A 25529-nucleotide genomic window follows, 5' to 3' on the forward strand; every position below is an offset into this window, starting at 1 on the left:
TACACGAGGTATATTCCACTAGCTGTTCATGTTGACCCCAGTTTGGATCTTAATCAAAAGTGGAATTAGTACTTATTGAGTGAATTACAGAAATTGCCCACAATTTTTCGAAGTATGTCACTAACTAGTAATTACACTCCACACAACTCTTCACCAACACGAGTGTATACTAGGGATTTGACATTTCCTTTGTTGATTTGAAGGTCAGTATGGATTTTCTATTGGCTTTAAAATCTGGGATTCACAAGAGCCCCTCCTGGACTTTAAATCTCTTAAACTTCAAATCTGAGTAACATGCCTTTATTTAATGAACATAAGAAGCAAAGTTGAGGATCTATCTATCTATTTATATATCTATCTATCTAGATAATTGATGGGTGTTGGGTGGATGGATGGATGGACGGACGGACAGACAAATAGATAGATAGATAGATAGATAGATACATAGATAGTTACATAGGAACAATACTACATAGTTTAAAACAGATCAAATTATCTCCCTTGTTTGCCACTCTTGCCAAAGAAGATTGAAAAAAACTATGGAGGCACGACTTGCAGCATACCGTGCGGACAAGCAGAAAAAACAGTCACTCCTAGCCAAGTTTTCACCGACAACGCTATTCTTAAGAAAACAAATAGAGGAACCTTTAAGTTCAGAAGTTAGTTGATATGTTGTTTCGCTGTATGTATTTTGTAGAAAGAATTTATGGAGCGTTTTACAATTCACCGCCTAACAGTAACACTTTTATTGAGTACGTTAACGACTTCTACAGTAATACGTTTTCGTACTGTTTAACAGTAGTGTTTAAATGTTACAAGTAATTGGAATTATATTGACAGGTATATCATATATGTTCAATAATAATAAGTCTAAGCAGCCCCCATTTAGATTGCGGAAGCAAAAATTAAATATTTTATATGTATTTAGTTAATTCTTAATTTCATGATACTTCTCAAAATTACATTTTCTCCAAGTAGTTATATAGTCTTACGCTAATATTTATGGCGTTTGGGTCGACGTCTTACTGCCTAAATGTGTGTAGCGCGTTGACCGGTCGACTGATGGGCGGAACTGGATGCCAAATTTTCAGGAATATCTCTCACAGATGGCAGCCCAAATTGATATTTTTCCACAAACAAAGTCTGATTGCTTTAGTAGGAATATACATACTCTGATGCCTTTCAAGTTCCGTTGACATACATTTCAGTTGAAATGTTATGTAAGCTGTAAAATGCCAAAGTCAAAGTATGTTTCTTTGATAAAATGAATAAAAATACACAAATATTGGAAAAAGTGATTAGATAGCTTTATATTGTTAAATATACAGATCCTTCCTATAGCTGATTTTGGCATTCCCCTGCTTCCATCACATTCCAGACAGTGGATGGTTGTATCTTGGAGTTTTCACCAATAGACATTATGATTCATGGTTGGTTCCTTATTGAAAATGGCTACTATTCTAATGGTGTCTACTCTGCCCTAAATGAAAATGGTACCAAAGTGACATCCAATATAATATATGTACCACAGCAGCTGATTTGAAAATCTTGTTATTGCTGAAGAATATTACAGATGGTTTGAACACTCAGCATTTAAAGGATCAAATGGTCTTATCTTTAATTCTTGGATATTCTCTTTGGCAACTATAGCATCAGCATCTTTGAGGGACTCCTGTCTAAATTGTCACTCATCACTACTTTGTATGATAGATCAGCATGTGGGGAGAGTAGTAGATAAATCAAGATGAAAAGTGATTATTTCTCTTTCCCTCTCTTCCTTTTAAAATACTATCTGCAGACACACAATTTATATTTTACAAGTCTAAAAGACCATACTAGTATAAACATAAAAATGTTTTTTTCAAGTGTAACAAATTTAAGGAGGCACCATTTTAAGGGAAAACAAACTGCTTGTAAGAGACTGTTTTAAGCTTTACTTGTTACTAGGGGTGAAATGATACACCTCTGCTACGTATCCAGAGCTCTCACTAGGATTTTAAAACTGAGTCCAGGACTCCTAGTTTGGTAAAAATAGGAGTCCCACCAGCAGAAATAGCCATCCCCTCCCAGCAAATATGGAACTTTGTAGATTAGAAGAAGTGGTTGGCATTGGGTTTAGTTTTCCACATTCATACACCACTGACACATAGCTCTTGTTTGTCCATCAGAGTGAGACTGAATTTTGTCAAGGAAAGGTCTTATTCTAAACGCTAAGCCAGACATTATGCACTTTTTCACACTTGGCTACTGTCCTATCTAAACTATCAGTTCTAGTAACTTTAGCACTCTTCTCATTACAGTCTTTGTCTAACTGCCATTTAACCCCAAAATACTTGTCCAGATTTGCAAACAGCATTTTGTCTAATCTTGACGTGTCTTTGATTTTGAGATTCGATGCATTACTTATTCAGCTACATTCAGAAACAAACATAATAATGAAAGCAAAAGTTGTTCATTTGATTTACTCTTATAATGACCACATGTACATCTTTGGGTCTTTCTGCCTCTGAATTCAGTCATTGTAAATATCAGCACATTTTCCCACTCAGCAACTGGTTGAAGTCCTTGAACTTGCCACCCAGCTATTGTCATATTCTTTTGATGTACTCTTATAATGACAACATGCACATCCAGGGGTATTTCAGCCAGTGAATTCTATTATTATAAATATCAGCACAGGTAAAATGATCAATTGATCAACACATTTTCCCACTCAGCAGGTGGTTAAGCGGGACTGGCAAGTATTTTAACTTGCATCCCAGATTTTAAAAATATGCATCCATATATGTGTGACTAAGTGTTTCCGAGACCTCTGGTATAAATACGATTCATGATACATAGTCTATGATATGATACAGTATCATTTCACATGTCAACATGATGGTCTTTTCATCTTTAGAAGGTCTTTTGTAGTAGGGTGGTGCTGATTTTTATATGTTGACATATTGGTTGTATATCTAGCATGCAGATTACAAACAGACATAGACTTGTCTACTGTTCGTGTGATATTCTCATTCATGACAAGATGAAATAAATACTTCCAAACAGATTCTGTTAGGTTTCAGTGATTCTTATTAAATCTTATGAGCCATATTAAGCTGCTTCATTTGATCCTGGTGCAGGACTCATCTTGGCTACCACACCCTACCACTGCATGAAAGCTTTAAAACATTTTATTGGTAATTTTATGTCTTCATTTAAATTTGGAAGGTACTGTATTATAGTGTGATCTTCAAAGCAAGAAATAGTGTAATTTCCTAGTGCAACGAAAATCTTGTATAGAACAAGTTGGTGTATGGCTAACAACCAGATCCATCACTTATACTTCATGCAGATGCAAAATTACTGCTGCAGACACAGACACTGAAACAAGTGCAAAGGAAGTTATTGACAACACCCAGTCCCTTTTTACAAATTAAGATGACTGTAACTCATGCTGTTCAGAATCTGCCACCTTGCTGATTATGTGCTCATTTTATTTTATCCATTTGGAATATTCATTTGCTGGTTACACATATCATATAAGGAGACATTACAAACTTGTTCCCTGTGTAAGATTGAAGTGCTTTGGTGGCGCTGTACAGTTTCGCATTTTGCATAGGGTTAGGATTTTAAAGAAAAAGAATTTCCCCAGCTCTCCTCACTGGTTATACTGGCTATTTAAAAAAGACCTTGTATATCTTAGGTATAATGCAAAGAACCTTTAATTCCCTTTATTTTGGTGTATGAATGATGGGTGTACTATGGGTTATAGAGTATACAGCTTGGCCTTACTTCAAATGTGTACCTTTTAAAAAAGTGTTAGCTCTACTTGGTCATTTTCACTTCCTGAACTTCAGAGGTCAATTGTATAAAAAAGAGCCGATAACTTTTTTTTACATTTTATATATTTGGTAATTCATTCATTGCACTTTCAGAAGCTGGTATTGTCTAGTCTGGCAAAATTCATTTTCCCTATTTTAATAGCTGCTATGTATAGTGCACTTTAGACTAATTCAGACTGATTTTTTAACACAAGGGAGCAGTCATTTTAGTTAGCAGTGTACTTAAATCATGTAAAATTTCCAAAAGTACAATATCCAAAAGAAATATCATCCACATTACATTAATGTAGCATAGAGATATGCCAACATTCTCTCCACTGTGCATGTTTTAAATGCGAACTACTTCACCTTACATATGTCACTCTCTCAAAAGTACATATTATCTGGTGAGTGCCACCATAAAGAAGATATAGGTATTATTTTTGTATGATTTAATTATGTTTATATGGCTGAAACATTTAAGTCGCAAGCATCAAAACAATCCTTTTGAATAATTCTCCTGCCTTCCGCCCCCACAGAACAGTATTTATGAGTGTCAGAGTCTCTAACAAGTCCAGCCTCCCCCCCCCCCCCATGATAAAAGTGAGCTATTTTAAGAATGCACATTACATTTTGTAAACATAGCAACCAATGTTATGCTGAATGACAGGAACATGAAACTAGCCAGAATTATTTCAGAGAGATCAACAATGAATTTTACAATTAGAAAAGGGAGATAACTCATCAGGTTCATAAAGGTCAAAGGTCAAAGTGTAAAATATTTGCCTATTGTTTAATATGGAAGAAGCAAATTCACTTTCTCTTCATTTATTTTTTTATTTCATTGCAAATAAATGAAAAGAAACATTTTCACCATATATTTCTGTCACTTATTGCAACAGTTTTAAATTTAAGTTGACTCTATTCCTATATTCTAAGACTTCTAATTTCCCCATAATTAAGGTCACTACTCACACAAACATACCTCATGGCAAATTATGTAAGCAAGAGAAAAATGATCGTAATTAGCTTATTTTCATGCTTAACATCAATATGAATGTACCATTTTATTCAGAACATCATACATAATTATATGAAAATAAAAAACATAATTGCAAACATTTTTATATTTTCTTTAAGGTGGCGCTATACAGTTTCGCATTTTGCATAGGGTTAGGATTTTAAAGAAAAAGAATTTCCCCGGCTCTCCTCACTGGTTATACTGGCTATTTAAAAAAGACCTTGTATATCTTAGGTATAATGCAAAGAACCTTTAATTCCCTTTATTTTGGTGTATGAATGATGGGTGTACTACGGGTTATAGAGTATACAGCTTGGCCTTACTTCAAATGTGTACCTTTTAAAAAAGTGCTAGCTCTACTTGGTCATTTTCACTTCCTGAACTTCAGAGGTCAATTGTATAAAAAAGAGCCGATAACTTTTTTTTACATTTTATATATTTGGTAATTCATTCATTGCGCTTTCAGAAGCTGGTATTGTCTAGTCTGGCAAAATTCATTTTCCCTATTTTAATAGCTGCTATGTATAGTGCACTTTAGACTAATTCAGACTGATTTTTTAACACAAGGGAGCAGTCATTTTAGTTAGCAGTGTACTTAAATCATGTAAAATTTCCAAAAGTACAATATCCAAAAGAAATATCATCCACATTACATTAATGTAGCATAGAGATATGCCAACATTCTCTCCACTGTGCATGTTTTAAATGCGAACTACTTCACCTTACATATGTCACTCTCTCAAAAGTACATATTATCTGGTGAGTGCCACCATAAAGAAGATATAGGTATTATTTTTGTATGATTTAATTATGTTTATATGGCTGAAACATTTAAGTCGCAAGCATCAAAACAATCCTTTTGAATAATTCTCCTGCCTTCCCCCCCACAGAACAGTATTTATGAGTGTCAGAGTCTCTAACAAGTCCAGCCTCCCCCCCCATGATAAAAGTGAGCTATTTTAAGAATGCACATTACATTTTGTAAACATAGCAACCAATGTTATGCTGAATGACAGGAACATGAAACTAGCCAGAATTATTTCAGAGAGATCAACAATGAATTTTACAATTAGAAAAGGGAGATAACTCATCAGGTTCATAAAGGTCAAAGGTCAAAGTGTAAAATATTTGCCTATTGTTTAATATGGAAGAAGCAAATTCACTTTCTCTTCATTTATTTTTTTATTTCATTGCAAATAAATGAAAAGAAACATTTTCACCATATATTTCTGTCACTTATTGCAACAGTTTTAAATTTAAGTTGACTCTATTCCTATATTCTAAGACTTCTAATTTCCCCATAATTAAGGTCACTACTCACACAAACATACCTCATGGCAAATTATGTAAGCAAGAGAAAAATGATCGTAATTAGCTTATTTTCATGCTTAACATCAATATGAATGTACCATTTTATTCAGAACATCATACATAATTATATGAAAATAAAAAACATAATTGCAAACATTTTTATATTTTCTTTAAGGTGGCGCTATACAGTTTCGCATTTTGCATAGGGTTAGGATTTTAAAGAAAAAGAATTTCCCCGGCTCTCCTCACTGGTTATACTGGCTATTTAAAAAAGACCTTGTATATCTTAGGTATAATGCAAAGAACCTTTAATTCCCTTTATTTTGGTGTATCATTGATGGGTGTACTATGGGCTATAGAGTATACAGCTTGGCCTTACTTCAAATGTGCACCTTTCAAAAAAGTGCTAGCTCTACTTGGTCATTTTCACTTCCTGAACTTCAGAGGTCAATTGTATAAAAAGAGCCGATAACTTTTTTTACATTTTATATATTTGGTAATTCATTCATTGCACTTTCAGAAGCTGGTATTGTCTAGTCTGGCAAAATTCATTTTCCCTATTTTAATAGCTGCTGTGTATAGTGCACTTTAGACTAATTCAGACTGATTTTTTTAACACAAGGGAGCAGTCATTTTAGTTAGCAGTGTACTTAAATCATGTAAAATTTCCAAAAGTACAATATCCAAAAGAAATATCATCCACATTACATTAATGTAGCATAGAGATATGCCAACATTCTCTCCATTGTGCATGTTTTAAATGTGAACTGCTTCACCTTACATACGTCACTCTCAAAAGTACATATTATCTGGTGAGCGCCACCTTTACTGATCATTTTGTGCAAAGTTTTACTGTTGCTTTGTTTTTCAATAGGTTGAGTTTGGGTGCCAGAAGTTGGGTGTGTCATGCAGTGAATAAGCTACAGTTCTGATTGGTATTTATTACTTTACTCTGGACTTGATCAAACAAATCACCAATCAGAATTGAATGTAACATTTCACTGCATGACATAGCAGAAGTGTAGCCCTCATATTCAATATACAAGATGTGAAGCATAGTGAAACTTTGTGTAAAAGTAGTTATTAAATGACATGTAAAATACTTAAATCATACATGGGGAATAGATCTGGGATGTCTTCTTGATGTTGATATATTTTATCAGTATATGAGCATACTGATTGGACAAAATAAATAATCATCATGAAATTGGCAAAGAGGGAGCAGATTTCAAACCACATGAATTAGTCACCATGTGTTTGCTAATTTGTAGAAGGCAAGTGGGTCTTGTCAATGGTTTTTCTTTGTTACTGACATAAATAAATGCATGTGCCTGTTATGACTATTTATTATTTATGATGTTTTGTATCAGTATTCATCTCTTGTATTGATACAGGTTTCAATATGGTAAAAATATCAAGATATTGACTCATCATTTCACCACAACTGATCACAGGCTAGGAGAACTTATGGGATGGTCTGTTGCCTGTCATCAGTTAGAACAAATTTGTTATCGCCACCATTCCTCCTAAACCACTTGCAGGATGGTTATGAAACTTTACATACACATTTAGCCCATGGTCTAGCTAGTTCCAAACAAAAATGTTGCTGCTTGGGCATCCATATGGATTTTCTTAAAAAGACTTACAATATCTAGCTGGTCATAAATGACAGTGGTGGCAATCTGATATCCAATATGGTGACCACAGCATCCAAGCTGAAAATTTTGTTATAGCTGTGCTACAATGGATGGTCATATCAACATGGAGTTTTCAGTAAAACACTATTTAATATTTCTGGTTGGTCCTAAATGAAAATGGTGTCAATCTGATGTTCACTATGACCATCTTAAAAATCTGGTTATAGCTTTTCCTCCGTAATGAAAATGTTGTCATTGGGTGTAAACCAGAAGACTTCTTATTATGTCTAATTGGTCCAAAAAGAAAATGGTATTGATTGTATATCTAATATGGCTGTGGGAGTGCCATCTTGAAAATCTTATTGCTACTCCTTCTGAGTAGATAGTAATATCAGCAATTTTTTAAAATTAAAAAATGACGTCTAGTTTGTTGCAGATGAAATTGGTTTTGCTCAGGTATCCATTATGGTGATGACAGCTGCCTTATTGAAAATCTTGTCATTACTTCTTCCGAATGATTGGTCATATCAGCATGGGGTTTTCACTGAAAGACATACTATGATGTCTAGTTTGTCATAAATGAAAAAAAGTGATGGCTTGGTTTCCATTATGGTCACCACAGTGTCTGTCTTGAAAATTCTAGATCTATATAAACTTGCAACAATGAGAATGTGTCTGGTATACAGAATTCAGAGTTTCAGGTTTTTACAGATTTTTACAACAAAGAATTTATAAGAAAAAATATATTTCAACACCAAGCAGTTTATAAAGAATTATGGATTGTTGGAGGTCTGGTTTACTTAAGTTTTCACTGTAATTTGATTTCATGTTCATAAAGTATACATCTTAGCAGTATCTCCAAGTATCTTGATTACCTATTACAAAATGACTCTAAACATTTATTTTGCTATGTTGAAAAGTGGTAGGTCGCACAAATGACAGCCTTTTCATCTGGTTCCTCGTGTATCCCCATAACCTACATGTGTAGATTCATCTTCATTATATACTATACAGCATAACATCATTGTTTTGTGTGATATTTGTTTTCAGTAGTTCCAAAATACATAAAATGCCAATGTATCAGTGATAGATTGGACATGATCTAATGACATCACAACTGTATCCATCATGGTGTATATTGTTGCCCATGCTGTCAGAGCAAATGTTTGAAATTGATCTTCTTTATGTTTGAAATTGTACAGTATATTTGAATAAAATTTCGGTATGTATTCCATTCACTTTTTATATTCATACCATGCACACCTGAAAATCAGAGTTTATTTTCCTGTAAATAGACTTTTCCATGAAAAATATTTCTTTTCCCCATCAAATACATTACTTGATCACATTAACATTAAGAAACAACTTCTACTACCTCAAATCCAGCCCTTCCTGAAAGATAAAAAAAATGTACTTCTGTCTAGTCATCATACAGATCAAGGGAAGTAACTCTTACAGATTACCTGCCATTGGCCCTACAATGTGGACACCGTTATCCCAGATTTGAGATGTTTACCAGTTTATGCTTTTGCTGAAAGATTTCTAACAATGCCTCTGAAATCCAAAGGCATTTTTCATACCTTCTAGACTGTCCAGCAAATGTTTTCTCAGGTTTAGCAAGTCCAAAACTTTATACACCTGGTGTATATAACAGTTACATTGTTTTCCAAGGATTTATTTTGCTATTTTGTATTGTCCACATGACATTGATAGGTTAGACTTTAAGTCTTACATGATGCTTTTGCCATTCTTTCTTTAGATCAACTCCTCATACTCCAGGAGTGTTTATGAGATGGTCTTTTATCCATCATCTGTCTATCTAATAGCCCAAGTTATCACTAAACCTCCTCTTTGACAATTGCCATGAAACTTGAAACACATTTTCTTCCCAAAGTCTGGTTACTCCCAGATGAAAATGGTGCTGTTCAGATGTCCAATATAGCTATCAAATGCAAAGTCATATTTACATTGGATTTTACCCAATTTCATATGGTGTCTGTTTAGATCAAGCTGAAATTGGTGCCATCTGCTGTCCAGTATGGCTGCCACAGAAGCAGTCATCTTGAAAAACAAGTCCTATTGCTTTGAGGTTTTCACCAAATGACTTTCGATATTTAGCTGCTCCAAATGAAAATGATGCCATTTGTACATCTACAATGGCCATCTTCAAAATATTGATATTGCTACTCCTCCTCATTGAATGGTTGTGTCAGTTTGGGATTTTCATTAAAAGGACATTTCTACAATGTCTAGTTGGCCCTAAATGAAAATTGTCTGTTCAGACATCTAGTTTGGATGCCACAAAGGCCATCTTGGAAATTTTGCCATTACTGCTAATCTTGAATAAATGATCATATTAACATGTGATTTTTCAGTGAAAGACTTGTAATGTCTAGTTGGTATAAATGACAATAATGCTGACCTGACTTCACTATGGTCTCTATAAAAATGTAAATCTTGAAAACCTTCTTATTGCTGCTTTTAGGTGGTTGGTTGTATCAAAATTGCTGCACCTTCGCCAAAATACTTTGTATGATGTCTGGTTGATCCTAAATGTAAAAAGAAGAATAGGTCTTACTTTAAATTCCTTTTAGCCAGTAGAGTGTCAATCCCTTCAAGGGACTTTTGTTGAATTTGTGCAGTTAAACTTTGGTTTATTATGCATTTTGCTTTAGGTGTACTCAGTAATGTGTGTTCACCCGATTGTTGATGATGATGTTATTTAACATTTTTCTGCACACGATAGGCTATTAATGGCAGCTATTGTAACTGATGGAAGAAAATGGGGAAAAGCCCCAGTAAGAACCACCAACCCACTGGAAACTTCTGGCAAGCTTTCACACATTGGATGAGCCCAAGACACTAACCCATGCAGACAGAGGTGAGATGGCATTGGTTGCTAAGTTCTTTAAACGATTGAATATTATTTGTGTATTTGTTGTATGCACTCTTCTTTCTGTTATTTCAGGGATGTCAAACAAGTGCAAGAAATGCAAGCACTTCAGAGTTGCAGAAGATAATCATGAGATATGCTTGCACAAACAAAATGTTTGTCGTTGTACCCATGCAGTATGCATATCTAATGGGCCAGAGATGTATGGTCCACATGCATTATGCATACCTAATGGGCCAGAGACATATGGTCCACCATCTTAATATGGCAGGCAGTTGAAGGGCTGAGAGAAGAGGGCAGATTGTCAATCATCTGAACGGAATGTTTTGAGTATTCATCCAAATTCCTATTTGATCGCAAACATTCTGGGGAATGTAGAGATACCACCCATACACCCAGAGAAGATACTCAGAACTGCTCCAACAGCAACTATCACTTCTGACCCCATAAAAGATGTGACACGAATTGTAAACTCTGATAGAATCATTGATGCTATATGTCATACAAGAAGTTCTGTTCTCAGGGTTGACAGTCATTGATTTGGACAGAACTGGGACAGACTTTTACCCATTCCCATTTTGGCAGACCACTGGGCATGAGTACAGTCCCACAAGTTATATGTTTTACACTGTCACACCTCTTGATCAATCAGTCCAGTTATGTGGCCAACCAGTATATGGGTTTGTCAGGTTATGACTGTATCGTTTCAGACTGGCAAACTGCCCTTTGGTTGAGAGTTCAACAGCAGTGGATGGACTACAACCAACCAGATGCATTTTGGCAACAAAATATGACAGACTAGCCTTTCAGTTTATGCCACCAGGTCAGACTCTCTGGCCCTGACCAGTATACTCTAGCAAGAGCATGTTCCATGCTGAACTTTGCCAGCAGCTCTTCTAGCATACATGGTAAGTAGCTATGGTACACATAGCACATGATAACAACACAGCATCATCACTGCTGTGCAGCAGGTTACATCCTTGGATACATGGCATGCAGGGGGACATCCCTGTGTTGATGAGTGGGATGAAATGGATGGAATTGAGCTTTAAGACGGCAATAGAATAAATATATACAATTTTGCTGCATTCTGAATGCCAACCGCCTCAGACAGCTAATACCACTTCCAAAGTTAAGTTCATAATAGAATTGACGATCATGAGCATCCATTTTTCCAAATTTTTCCACAATCCACAAAGATTACTAAAAATCCTAGGTGTCATCTGGATAAGGATTATGACCCTGATTATTTGAGGGTCTTCTTTATCCTGAATCATTTACCTACAACTTTCCCACCCCATTGGTACAAGTCACATATCTATGCTTGCAAATCGGATGTGCTTACTCTAGATAAGGATATCACTGCCATTAACATGTGTGCTCCCCTCTGTTATATGGTGGACAGGTGTTTCATGCCACATCAAAGATGGTGAAGAATGTTATGTCAATTGTATCAATGCTAGTAATCTTTCACCTTTGCAGAGAAAGCCTGGAGTGACCATTCTTCAGAATCTGTGTGCCGTAATGCCAAGATAGTCAACAGGGCAGCTTGCCACATGACAGGGAATGCTGAAACTGCTTCCTGCAACCTTAATTTTATGATCTTCTTGCAAACCCCACCATGTGGTAACCCTGCAATATCTCTTTATCAGTTGCTGGCTTTTGTTCAAGGTCCATGTTGAGGAGAAGAGAAAGCAGGCATCACAGGAGATGCCACCTCAGCTCTCCTTGCAAACCCCTATATTGACCTCATCTTGGGTCATTTTTGAAAAGTAATGATCATTACATAAAAAAGACAGCAAAGGTACTCCTCAACAGCAACAACATTTTGTGGCCAGGTGAGATAAGGTGGCAGTATACCCCAACATTTGCAGGCATGATGGGAATTGGGAGTGTTATGTATATTTAATGTGTGTGTATTTGTATGTTGGCTTTTGTCCATGATTATATGTTATACATATTTAGTTTGTATTGTGTAATTGGCCTTTATTCATAATTTGGGTAGGAGTTGGGTCTATATATTGAACATCATGTAGGGTAAACATGCTTACTTGGTTTGAGTTCTGGATACATACAGCCTTGATTCTGACCTTAGAATTTTCAAGAATCATATTTCATGGAAATTTCCATTAATATGACAGAATAGTGGGAATTTATGTAAGATTGTTTATGACTTGGGATGTTGTGGAAGTGAACTTTTGACCATCTTCGGGGTTCTCAAATTATGCCTTAGGTTTTATATTAAGGTTCATTATATTGGCATTTCTCATTCCTCTCTTAACACACTAAGTGGAATCAGTGTTAATGTTGTGTTCAGTTTTAATTTGAAAGGATTTATTTTATTTTACTTATTTCTTGGAATTACGAAGTGCTCATTGATTTAGGGATAAATCACTTGTTTGGGATTATTGTGAATTTATTAAAGGACATTTTTGATTATATCATTGTGATACATTTAGACAGCACATTCAAGACTATTGGTATATCAGCACATTAAAGAGGAATTCGTTCGAAACACTGCTGGAATTCATTTGGAATACTCAACACGTTTGGACTTGTCATAGAAGTTTTCAGACTACTTGGGATTTAATGCACAGTACTGTAAGATTACTTTGTATTCAAGGGAAATAAATTATTTGTTGAATTTTAGAAAACTTGTTGGTTTATAGCATGTAGGGTTGTAACAGGAGAGAAATTGTTTGTCCTCCCAACCAACAATGACTTGCTGTCCCTACTGCCCTCCTGACGGTGACCCTCTTGTGGATACCAGAATCCTTCTGCTTCACCAGACTTGGATCAACCTCTTTTCAACAAACAGTTTTGGTGATTTAATTTGTTTCAGAGGGGCTATCGATCTCATTCATCCAACCTGCTCCCTTTTTGTCATTCACATTCATGGTGGAGATTGCAAGTAATCCTAAGGAGGCAGATATGTAAAAAAGGAGATAGAACATTTGCTCATAAAGCAGGAGGTGGAGTTAGTCTAAAGACTATTCCTCAAGCAATTATTACTCCATCCTTTTTCTGGTCATGAAAGCCAACAGGAACTTGGAACCAGTGATAGACTTCAGGCAGACATTAAAAGAGTGGTGGAGTTAATCTGAAAATTGGATTCCTCTGACTTTACTCCAAACTCTTTCTGGTCACAAAAGCCAGCAGGATCTTGAAACCAGTTATAGACTGATTTTGCTCAGTCAGTTTAATGCTGTCCCAAAATTTCAGAATGGCAACTGCATGGGGCCATTTGGTTGTCACTGTGGTTGGAGAATAAATGATCAGTCTTAATCTGTCTAATGCATACTTACATATACCTCGTCACAGAACATCTCATATGTTCCTTCACTTTGACTACTCTAGGCAGTGTACCAATTTTTTCCAAGCCCTTCCATTCGGTCTCAACCCCAGCCCCTGGGCTTTCACAAAGACATTAGACTGTGTCATATCCCATTTAAGGATGTCCTTCTCAGTGACAGCTGTGTGCCTGGATATTGTTTTGCAAAAACACTGCTAGATTGGTTTTAATTCTGAATATAAACAGCCTTCTGTCCCAACTTCACAGTTTAGGTTCGATGGTCATTGTGTACAAGTCCAACCTTGTCCTATCTCAGTGTTTCATTTTTCTAGCTATGGAGTTGTTGACCAGCATCACAGACATTACAGTGAGAGTTTCATTGACTCCTCAGCTTACTCAATAAGGGGGTGAACTTTCTCACTCTTAGCTCCCTTAACATGTGTCCTCTGCAGATGACCCTCCTAGCATTGTTGCACACAGTCTCAGCTCATACAGAACACATGATTAAGATCATAGCCCAAAACATTTTTTGTTTCTGTAGCTAGATGGAGTGGCTAATGGCAGAAATATGTGTACCTTTGAAAATCCCTCATTTGGATGTCAAAATCTTTACAGATGCTGGTTTATTGGATTGTGGGGTACACTTGCTACCATGCTTCTTGTTGCTCAGTGGCAAGCACACAGTACGAAAGAATGTTCCTTACATCACTCACATGGAAATGTATACCTTTCTCTATCACACTTGGAGGTAGGACAAACAAACGAAGAATAAATCACAGATCTGTGTTATGGTGTGGGAGTTCATCTATAGGCGTGCCCAAATGTATATGTCTGCAGGTCCAGCACACCACAGGCAGGCTTCTGGCCGACTTTTTATCAGGAGGGGCAAGCTGCTCCATGCAGCGGTGTCCATCCATCTGTCTTTCATTGTGTTTACACAGTATGGGATTAACCGATCTATATGTACACATAATCAGGTGGAAAAACAAGCTGCACACCTTCTTTCCACTCTAAGATCCTGAGGCCCATGCCATTGTTGCCCTGTAAGTTTACTATGAGTGGATTTTGGCCTTTGCTTCCCCCACCAATCCCCTTAGCCCTGGGAAGAATGATACAAGAATAACCCACCTAGCCCAGGTTGAAAATTAGAGCCTCCGAGTGGCTGAGTGGTCTAAAGTGCTCACCATTCCGGATCACTGCCATCTCACCTCTGTCTGCATGAGTTCGAGTTTCAGGCTTAGCTAGTGTGGGTACGTGGAGAAAGCCTGCCAGTAGCTTCTTGTGGGTCGGTTCTTCCCTTGGTTTTCCAAGGTTCTTCCACCACCAGTTATACTGGCTGCCATGTATAGCCTATCTTGTGCTGAAAAATGTCATTAAACACTAGAACAACAACAACAACAGTTTGAAAATGATATAAAAATGACATGCCTGGCCCATTATAAAATGATATAAAGAATGACCTGATTAAAAATTGGGATGGTATTCTGTTAAATTATTTCCTGGAAATCTTGTTTAATTTTTAATTACCCATTAATTTTCGTTTCAGGAGAATACCAGTCATGATTCAGGAGAGCAGACACATACAGAAAGACAACTTGAAAAAATAAATACAGTCTTTGATGCTAACTTACCAACAGATGAGAATAAGAAGACAACCCATTGTTGGTTGACCTACCTAAACTTGTGTTTGAAGATAGTCCTGTGGTTACTGCTTTGGGCCTACTTCATTCAGGTGGAGTTTGGATCTGTGTTCTTTGTTTTGTCGCTTTTTTATTTTCTCTATAAAGGAACTAGAACTGGACCAATAGAAAAGAAACTGAGTGCATACTCTGTTTTTAATCCAAACTTTGAAACTTTGGAGGGTACTTTCACTGCAGAGCAGTTTGAGAAAGAATTAAAATACGGGGCTGGTTCGGTTAGGTAACGCATATTTCTTTTTGTTTTTTTTGGTGTGTATTTTTTTATAGTCTCATTTGTTAAGCACATAATATTGTAACACTAAGTACTGATGGTATATGGTTAGGGATTTATAAAACTATTTTCTTCTAGTGGTCAGTTGATCTTGTGTTTTTCTTTGTTTTGAAACCCTTTACATGTGCCTAATATTTTCTGCTTTTATTATTTGAATTACATAGATGAAATCTGAACTGTTTTGATAAAACATTGTTACCAGTACACCCAAATACCTTGTTATTGAATCAAGGGCATATTTATTCATCAATATTGTTTAGATCTCCAAGGAAATATTTACATATATTTGTTTTAAATATTTAGAGACTTACTTTAATTAAAATATTTTTTTTTTTGAATTTATAATCTGACTTGTATATACTTTTCAATTTGGTTATAGACATATGACACTAGCCATGAATTTAAAATTTAATTTATTGGCATTGTATAGTTTGCTATTCTTGGTGTATTGTAAGGAAAATAACACAAATACATACATGTCTAAAGAAGTTATAGTAATTGGAGGAGGGTTATCTGGCCTTGTTGCTGCAAGGGAGCTTATGAAAAATACCAACTATACTGTCAGAGTTTTTGAAGGTCGTACAGATCGTTATGGAGGTAGAGTGTGGACCAATCGGAAATCTTTACCTCGTGCAAGAGGGGTTGAGGCAGAATTGGGTGCCATGATGATTAACAGCATTGCTTGCAAAGATCCTCCCATTATGGAAATGATTGCAGAATTTGAACTCCAAACCAATTCAACTGGTGATGTGAAAATATACCTGCCAGATGAAAACTTACATTTGGAAGGGGAACAGGTGCGTGAAGTGTACTCTGAAGTGCTTAATGTACTTCATAATGCTGTGGATAAAGTCAAATCTAGTAAAAAAGATATCTCAGTGAAAAAAGCAGTAGAAATGGAATTGGAGAAATTCAAAAGTAAAATTGATAAGAAGATTTTATCAGAAGTTTTGAACACATTACCAAATATAATTTTTGAGAATTTTTCAGCAAATGTGTACAAGCCTGAAAATGAATTGGGCTGGGACACCGTTATTTTGGATGGTCTGGACACTTTTCTAGACAGAATAGTTGCTGGATCAGAAGGGGAGCTTCCACTGAAAATTGAATTGGGGAAAGTTGTTCAACAAGTAAAACTAGATAAAAAAAGACAAAAAGTTGTTATAAGAATTAAAGATGGAACACAACGCTATGCTGATGCTGTTATAGTTGCCCTTCCTATCAGAGTTTTCAAGTCTAAAAGTGTTCTTTTTGAGCCGCCTTTGCCAAAGAATTGGTACCAAGCAATCAATGACCTAGGACTTGGTTACTCCAATAAAATCATAATTGGTTTTGACACTGCCTTTTGGCCTGTTGACACTGGATCATTTACAGTGACCTCAAAAACAGCTAAAGATGGATTTCTTCAGTTATGGACAAACTTGTATAGATATGTCAAGAAGCCTTTATTGGTGGGCAATATATTTGGAAATCAGGCAGCTCAGTTTGAGAATATGGCAGATGATGTTATTAAAGAGAAGGCTCTGGTAGTATTGGGAGAAATGTTTGGCAATGATGTGGTACGAAGACATAGTGTTACAGTTTTAATCAGATCTAATTGGTCCACAGATCCCATGATAAAGGGATCTGTCTCATATCCCAAAGTTGGAAATAGTCAGTTGGTTTGGGATACTTTAAAGGACCCCATATGCCCCTATATATATTTTGCTGGTTCTCATACTGAATCAGAGGGCCATATTGACACAATTCATGGAGCATTCAAGTCTGGTCTTCGAGCTGCCCATCAGGTCAGCTCGGGTCTGTGTAAGATGAGAAAACAACAGGAAAATGAAGCACAAATAAAGACACAGAAGCAAAAGGAGACTGAAAAAGACTCAAAGAAAGAAAAGAAGTTTGAGAAAGATAAATCAAAGACAAAAACAAAGACTATGCAGAAAGATGAATTGTAACTTGGATCAGACATATTTGTACAATGATGTTTGATATTTTTCACTTGTCTTCCGAGGCATTCCTTTTCTAAATGATTTATTACATAGAAAGCATTAAGAAGTGTTTTTGCATTTGTGTGAGGGGTGAAAATTGTAAATCCACAAAATTAATACAACCTTGAAAATTTTAACCCTTCTAGTATTAAATTTAAAGTTATCAAATTAATGAGAATAAAAAGAGTAAGAAAAATAATTGTGCCCAGATGCAACAGGGCAGTATTTGGCATCATGAAAATTGTACACCTTACTTTCACAGTGTGTGCCTGAAACAACCACCTAAACGTGTATGTTGGTGTGTTCTTTTATTTTTTTTTCAATGAGGTTTTGATGACCCTACTGCAATAGCAGAAGGAAGATTATTGCTTTTGCTATCTTTACATCCCCATGTCTCTCCACCTCCAACAACCACATATCCATCTCGTACATCCACATATCTATCCACCTAATAGATCCATGTCTGTCCACCTCATACATCCACATGTCTATCCACCTAATAGATCCATGTATGCCCACCTCGTACATCCACCCTGAAACCATTTTAGCACAATAACACAAAAACTATCAACATAGAGCAATTCAATTTCACACACTTGATCATTTAAACAATTAAATGGCCTCATTACAGTATTAGACCATAACAGGTTTTTAGCAAGATTAAGAAAAATCACTTGAGGTAGACAAACTTTGTTATGCATATCTGACTTCATCAGATTTTCGGGCCATTAAAGAAATTTTTCCAATTTATGTTACATTTTTTTTACTGTATTAATTAAATGTGTCACAAGTGAAACAGGCATATAATTGACATAAATGGCTAGTTCTGAGAATAATCTTATTGTCACCTAGACAAGTTTTCATGCCCAGATATCATGCCTATATATTCATCATGGAACTTAGTATTATATTTTTATGAAGACCCATCAGTGTTCACAGTTATTGATGTTCAGGTGAAATGCATGATCCTTTGCTCCAGTTGGATGTACATCTACTTAATTTGCATCTTGTTTAACGTCCTGTAACCCATCTTTAACCAGAAAATATTTTTGATACTAATTATTAGCTATATTCAAGTATCTTGACATGCTGTTATTTTGGTTGCATATATTCTTAACTATTGTTCATAGACAAAATTTTGTCCATGGATTTGAAATTCAAATTCATTTATTGTACATTTTTATAATTTGTAAAATAGATATATCAAACTGTTGAATATATGTCCAGATTGTGATATTAAGAGTTATGCTTGAAAATCAGGTGCAGGAAAAAGTTTAATCTTAAAGGAAATGAAAATATGATTGATAGTTTTTGTTAAAAACTGTTAGTTCACCTGACTGTAAGGTCATGTGAGCTTATGGTTTGGCCTTGCATCGGAAATGTGTCGATCGTGTGTCATCCATTATCATTTAACAATTTTTTCAAGAAAACAGTTGGACGGATTTGTACAGTAGTGCTGTCCACCATGATAGTGCACCCATTACTAACAGAAAGAAAGCCCATGACACTCTCAGAAACCACTTGGCTGAATGTGACAGCATCCTGGCATGAAAGATTTTCTGCTTCTTTTACAAATGATGCAGACTGGCCATCAAATATGGATGCTGTTACTAAACATGGAAAACTTTTCTTTGCTTCAATTAAAAAACCATTGCGTTGTAAAGACTTTTAATTTATCCAAATCATTCTAATCCACCTTCAGTTATGGTTACCAGATATAATTTAAAGGCCTTTAAGTGACTTCTGAGAAATTTGAACAGCATCCTGGTGTAGGAGGTTTTCAAGTGTGCACAAATGATGCCATTTCTTCATGAAATATAACCCCCATTATTAAAAACAGAAAGACTTTTCAACAGCTACAAAACAGAATTGACACACTTTTTACAGCAAGCATTCTCACATGAAGGACTTTCATTTTGGTACAGATAATGCAGAGTTACTGTTATGGACACCCGTCTAAAACAAAAACCTTTAAATTAATTTTTAATGAGAAACCTCCATAGAATTTGACTTTGGTGTTGATCTACCATAAGAATATGACTGCTGTTAAAAATGAAACCAAAAAACTTTTCAACACAAGAGTATTACATATTGAATGCCTTTCAGATTTATACAGCTAATACCTATCTACTGTCAGATATATCCAACTAAAAATAGAAACATGTATATAACTATGTAACAAAAAGAATTTGACAGCACTCTGGCATAAAGGCTTTTCTATGTTGGACATAATGTGCATTAATGCCATCAGATACAAATGAATATAACAAAATTATTGAGAAACTTTAAAAGAATTGTTTTCCCAAATATATTTAATCGGTGATGTTTGAATCAAGTTTTACATAAACATTAATGTTGAGTCAAAAATTCTTGGACACCAGCTCTTGTGTTTGACTGTTTAGAGGTGCATGGTATACCAGCTGTAATTTTTTTGTATGGTATGTACCATGGTAGTTTTCACAGTTGTGGTACTTCTGTAGATATTTCCAGCAAGGAATATATGGAAGTTCTTGAGTAATCTTGTTACATATTTAATGTTTTCATTTAACACAATAGGATAATTTTTAAAAAAAGTATTGTTTTTACAAAACAGTTGCTTTTGTCACAAAATATATTTGAATATTATGTTCATTATCCTTTAATCACATTTGACATGTTTCATGTATGTCAACATGGTTTCCAAATGGGATGTTGTGAATCAGTTCAGATCCATTTTTGTTTTTAAAAAAATTCTAATTAAAAAAACAAAAATAAATATCATGCCTTAGTTTTACTTTTTAGCATAAGTTATCGTATTCAGGATATCTATCCTTTGTAAGACTGCAGATTTTCAGGAGAGCAATTCTTTTTTGTTTGAAATTTACCCAATTTCTCAAGCCTGCTAAATGGTTTCTCATTTGTTGAGTCAGTGTTTTATGCTTACTGGCCCACTGATAAATATCTTGCCTGAGTGAGGGTGTAAGCTTAATTAGCATTTGTTTGGATTACAACTTAAATAACAATTATCATACACATAGAAAATTCATCTACTCAGAGGTGCTCGCCATTTAGTTTTTAGGGGGATGGAGACTACAGTTTTCTTTTGAGCCAAGATATTTTTTTTCATCAGCTAATATAATAGATGAGTGTCAAGCACCTGTCTCTGAACATTAAATTGTTGGTCCCTAATGTAATTGCAGTATTCAGTGGTACATATTGCAGTATGTTCAGAAATACTGGAATACAGAATTTTGTACGGTACCCAGCTCCTTGGCTGTTAAGCCCACTAGAGCCTCTTGTTTTTTTAATAATTATTTTTAATAAAAATGTTGCTAAGCTATTTTTGTGAACTTGTGGCAAAGTAGATTTAATGATGCTTGTGGCGAGACGTAATGTCAATAATGTTGATCCTTATCTATTGTGAATCAGCTTGTGGTCAAAGAAGTCTGAAATAACAGCCACATTCTTGCATCTGTGGATTCTAATCCTTGATGATTTGTACATACTGGTCAATCAGTCAGTATTGCTATCTTTATCTTTAGTCCATTTTCCTTGTACCCTGAACTCTGGCAGATTGATTTGATATGATGATCACAAGTATGAGTGATCTTATTAGGTATTACATAAGTTATGAGAATACATATATAACTGAAGTATTTCATTATAAAAGTGGGAGAACTGTACGCAACATTTTAAAAATCTCCTGGGTGATGATTCAGTTGGGAATTTAATGCCGTTTTTAACGCACATTAGCCATTCATGGAGGCCAGTATATTTAGTGGAGGAAGAGCCCAAGAACAACCATTGACCCTTGGAAATCTGTTGGCAAGATTTCTCACATACCCATACTGGTCGAGCCAAGATTCAAACCTGTAAGATGTGAGAGCTTTGTAAGGGAAAGTATTTTCAACTAATTTGTCTCTTGGGGTTCTCAGATGTTTCAAACTTTGTGCATACAGTTGTAAACTCATTACAAACACCTGTGGCCAGTATATTAGTCCACAAATGTCAAATTTACCTCCCAAAAAGCAGCCACATTTTATCTAATACATGTTCAAAACCAATACTGTATTAAAATTAAATGGAAATTAAATAATCCAATTACCTATTTTTATATCAGTTCTCTGATATCAGGTTTTCTTTACCAAAAAATCTGCTTACTAAAGTGCATTATAACATGTACCACTATGGTTAATATTGCATCACAAATGCTGACATTTACAGGAATGGGCTTGACAATGTTGTGATAGGGTTTTGGGTTTCATACAGCTTTTTAGTTCTTTTCTTTTGATAAGTATGACCCAAGATAATTGTTAAAATCAAACCTAGGTCAACATAGGCTAAATATAGATTTTGTGAACTGACACACAAAGAGAAAGGAACCTTGAACAAAACAGTACCAGGTGAAAATCGAAAACTCGTGCAACAGTTCATGTATCACTTCCTGGATAAACAAAGCATTTGTCTACTCTATAAAAGTTTTGTCTGCATGACTAAATTGCAGTTCAATTAACAACATAGGAATGTCATTATGCAATTTTATCACCAGGGTCCGTAGGTGACCTTGAAAAGCCTTGAAAGATGAATCATTCCCTCAAGGCCCTGAAAACACCTTGAAAATTCAAAATATTGTCTGGATACCTTGAAAAGCCTCGATATTCTTGAAACCAAAAGGAATTAATAAATAGAAAACAACAAGTGTAACAACAAAAAAAACAATCTCTTGCTAAGTTTGTGCCAAAACGTTATTTTCTATAACTGGCCACTGCGCAGTTGTACATTTGAACTTCCAATTGTACGAAGCCTGGATGTAGTAGCAATGGTTTATCTTCGAATCATTCGCTTCAATATGGCTGGCTGCCGATTCCAACTTTGGTGGCTAGATGAAGAAAAATATAAGTTTGGATTATGAGATCTTTCTCAGACAGCTTTGCAAAATGCAAATTATGCCAGAATGGGAGAGAGTGCTTCTCAGTCACCTGCCACTGAAAAAACCCTAAGGGGGTGCTCACCAGATAATATGTACTTTTGAGAGAGTGACGTATGTAAGGTGAAATAGTTCGCATTTAAAATATGCACAATGGAGAGAATGTTGGCATACCTCTATGCTACATTAATGTAATGTGGATGATATTTCTTTTGGATATTGTACTTTTGGAAATTTTACATGATTTAAGCACACAGCTAACTAAAATGACTGCTCCCTTGTGTTAAAAAATCAGCCTGAATTAGTCTAAAGTACACTATTCATAGTAGCTATTGAAATAGGGAAAATGAATTTTGCCAGACTAGACAATACCAGCTTCTGAAAGTGCAGTGAATGAATTACCAAATATATAAAATGTAAAAAAAAGTTATCGACTACTTTTTATACAATTTATCTCTGAAGTTCAGGAAGTGAAAATGACCAAGTAGAGCTAGCACTTTTTTGAAAGGTGCACATCTGAAGTAAGGCCAAGCTGTATACTCTATAACCCATAGTACACCCATCAATGATACACCAAAATAAAGGGAATTAAAGGTTCTTTGCATTATACCTAAGATATACAAGGTCTTTTTTAAATAGCCAGTATAACCAGTGAGGAGAGCTGGGGAAATTCTTTTTCTTTAAAATCCTAACCCTATGCAAAATACGAAACTGTAGAGCGCCACCTAAGCTCTTGTAATGGTGCCTAATACAGGGAAAACAAGAAGCCTTCAGCATGAAATCATTTTTGACGAAAGAAGTGTGTCTGTGAACACAGAGATTCAAGTTTTAAAATAGAAACTGTGTATAGTCTTAATTTTGAATTGAGTGGAAATAGGACAGACGATAATTGCAATGAACACGATAAATCTAAATATATAGAATACAGATAAGCTGAGGGAAACATCAAAATAAATAGTTTAAAATATCCATATACTGTTTTTAAATAAGTGATAATATAAAAAAACAAATATCTTTACTTTTTTTTGTTTATGGGGATGAGTGAAGAAGAAAGGAAGGTACTGAAAAAGACATTGAGGCAATGACAGCTGCTGCTGCTGATTATGCATTGAAAGCAAACATCCATAGGAAAATTCCTTTATCATGACATCAAAATAATTTGAGGAAAAGTGAAAAGGACAAAGTTGCTAAACTTAGAGCTCTTGAAAAACAGCTTGATGACAAGCTATAAAAACTGAAAAATTCACTCTAAAATATTCTGGACTTTATAAATAGCGTAGTGTAGAGAGAGTAACATGAACTTTGTTCAGTGACTACATTATCCTAATGCCCAGATGTATGATGTTTAATATTAATGGGAAAGATATCAATGATCATACTACTGACTTCATGTTTTATTTTTGTTTTTAAAAAAATAAGTTTGCAAGAAATGTTCCTCGTATGGAGTAAAAGTATTAATTTGTGTTTACATACATTTTCATTTATGTATCCTTTAAAATGAATGTAATAATACACCTTGAAAAACATGATTTTTAACCTTGAAAATTTTGAAAGAAATGTGCTACTAACCCTGCATCACGTAAACGGTAAATGTTTACTTTAGAGGAGATACTGACTTGATGGCAGTAGGGACAGTTCAAGAGTTGTTGCCAAAATATTTTGATGTTGGAAAGACTCAAAAAATCATCACAGCAGAAAAAGCATCAAGAACCAATAACGTAAATTCACTTGAAATAAACATGTTCTTAAGCACCTTTTGACAATTAATGTTTACTTTTAAATAAAGATGTTGAATATTTTTAAGTTACATGTTGCTTTTTTTAACTTCATACATGTAAATATAATTCTCAGAAATATAGTCCGGCTCTGTAAAGGCTACCCCAGTTATAAATAAGGCCTTTTTCCTGGTGCAAAAGGAGTGGACTTATAAGAGAGGGACCAATGTTTAGAGTTCCTATGTTAAAATGATCCAACTTCCAATATGATTACCTTGATAGCCATCATGAAAATCTTTTTAGATCTGTTTATTAACAAATAGTTGTAGCAAGTTTAGAAAGAAATTGTTTTTCATAGTGGTAGTCTTGAAACTCCTGACTGTTAGTCAGCTTGCAAAAATGTTAATGACATGGCATTTTCTCTAAAAAGCTTATTGCAATAATGTAATTGGTTCAAAATAAAAATGGTGCAGATCGGAGCATGAACATATAAACACTTTTGTTAAGGATTTTCCGAACTAGACCTAATTTATCTTATGGGTCAAGTCAAAGGTCATAGCCTGTATTTTTTTTCTTCATGGAGCTTATGTATAGTGTGACTGGCACATATACAAATGATTTATGCATATCAGGTTCAAGGTCAGAACATACAGCTGTCCTTTTCAAGGATGTTGCCAAAGAAGTTTGAAAATACTGGATAAATTAACTATTATTTTACAAAGATAGTAACAACAGTGGGGCAATGCCAAGGTTGATATTTGCAGTTTTCTGTCAGCCCTAGGAAGAGTTATTGTCCTTCACCAACTTAAACACACTGCTTCTTCACTATAGTGCACCAAGATAACCCATGTACCCATTCACAACGCCGTAGTAGATCCCAATTTTTCTAACTGAAAATGTCAACAAAATTGGTCAATTTTGGTGATGTATTAAAAAAAGTGCAATCAAAATTGGTAAAGAAAAATTTACATATCACTCGTAGCAAAAAATGTCAGTGC

The 25529-nt window shown here is 35.1% G+C and overlaps 2 protein-coding genes across 2 annotated transcripts; both read left to right on the forward strand.

Moving 5' to 3' along the window:
- Positions 1-536: 536 nt before the first annotated feature.
- On the forward strand, positions 537-15886 carry LOC149808349 (SAYSvFN domain-containing protein 1-like). The gene is made up of 2 exons (XM_089975992.1): positions 537-659; positions 15504-15886. The coding sequence occupies exons 1-2, from the start codon at positions 540-542 to the stop codon at positions 15879-15881; spliced, it is 498 nt and encodes a 165-aa protein (XP_089832118.1). The 5' UTR covers positions 537-539; the 3' UTR covers positions 15882-15886.
- Positions 15887-16297: 411 nt separating this feature from the next.
- LOC149808350 (uncharacterized) lies at positions 16298-20665 on the forward strand. Its single transcript, XM_089975984.1, has one exon. It carries the CDS (start codon positions 16312-16314, stop codon positions 17875-17877), a length of 1566 nt encoding a protein of 521 aa, XP_089832110.1. The 5' UTR covers positions 16298-16311; the 3' UTR covers positions 17878-20665.
- The last annotated feature ends 4864 nt before the right edge of the window (positions 20666-25529 follow it).

The sequence above is a fragment of the Sinohyriopsis cumingii genome, chromosome 1 (assembly GCF_028554795.1).
Source record: "Sinohyriopsis cumingii isolate HCF-2022 chromosome 1, ASM2855479v2, whole genome shotgun sequence".
NCBI classification, from domain to species: domain Eukaryota; kingdom Metazoa; phylum Mollusca; class Bivalvia; order Unionida; family Unionidae; genus Sinohyriopsis; species Sinohyriopsis cumingii.

Excerpts from the sequence above, each read along its gene's own strand:
- LOC149808349 (XM_089975992.1), top strand. The coding sequence starts at position 540 with ATGGAGGCACGACTTGCAGCATACCGTGCGGACAAGCAGAAAAAACAG. Across the intron at positions 660-15,503 it reads AGGAACCTTTAAGTTCAGAA|GAGAATACCAGTCATGATTC; the intron begins GTTAGTTGATAT and ends TTTTCGTTTCAG.
- LOC149808350 (XM_089975984.1), top strand. The coding sequence starts at position 16,312 with ATGACACTAGCCATGAATTTAAAATTTAATTTATTGGCATTGTATAGT.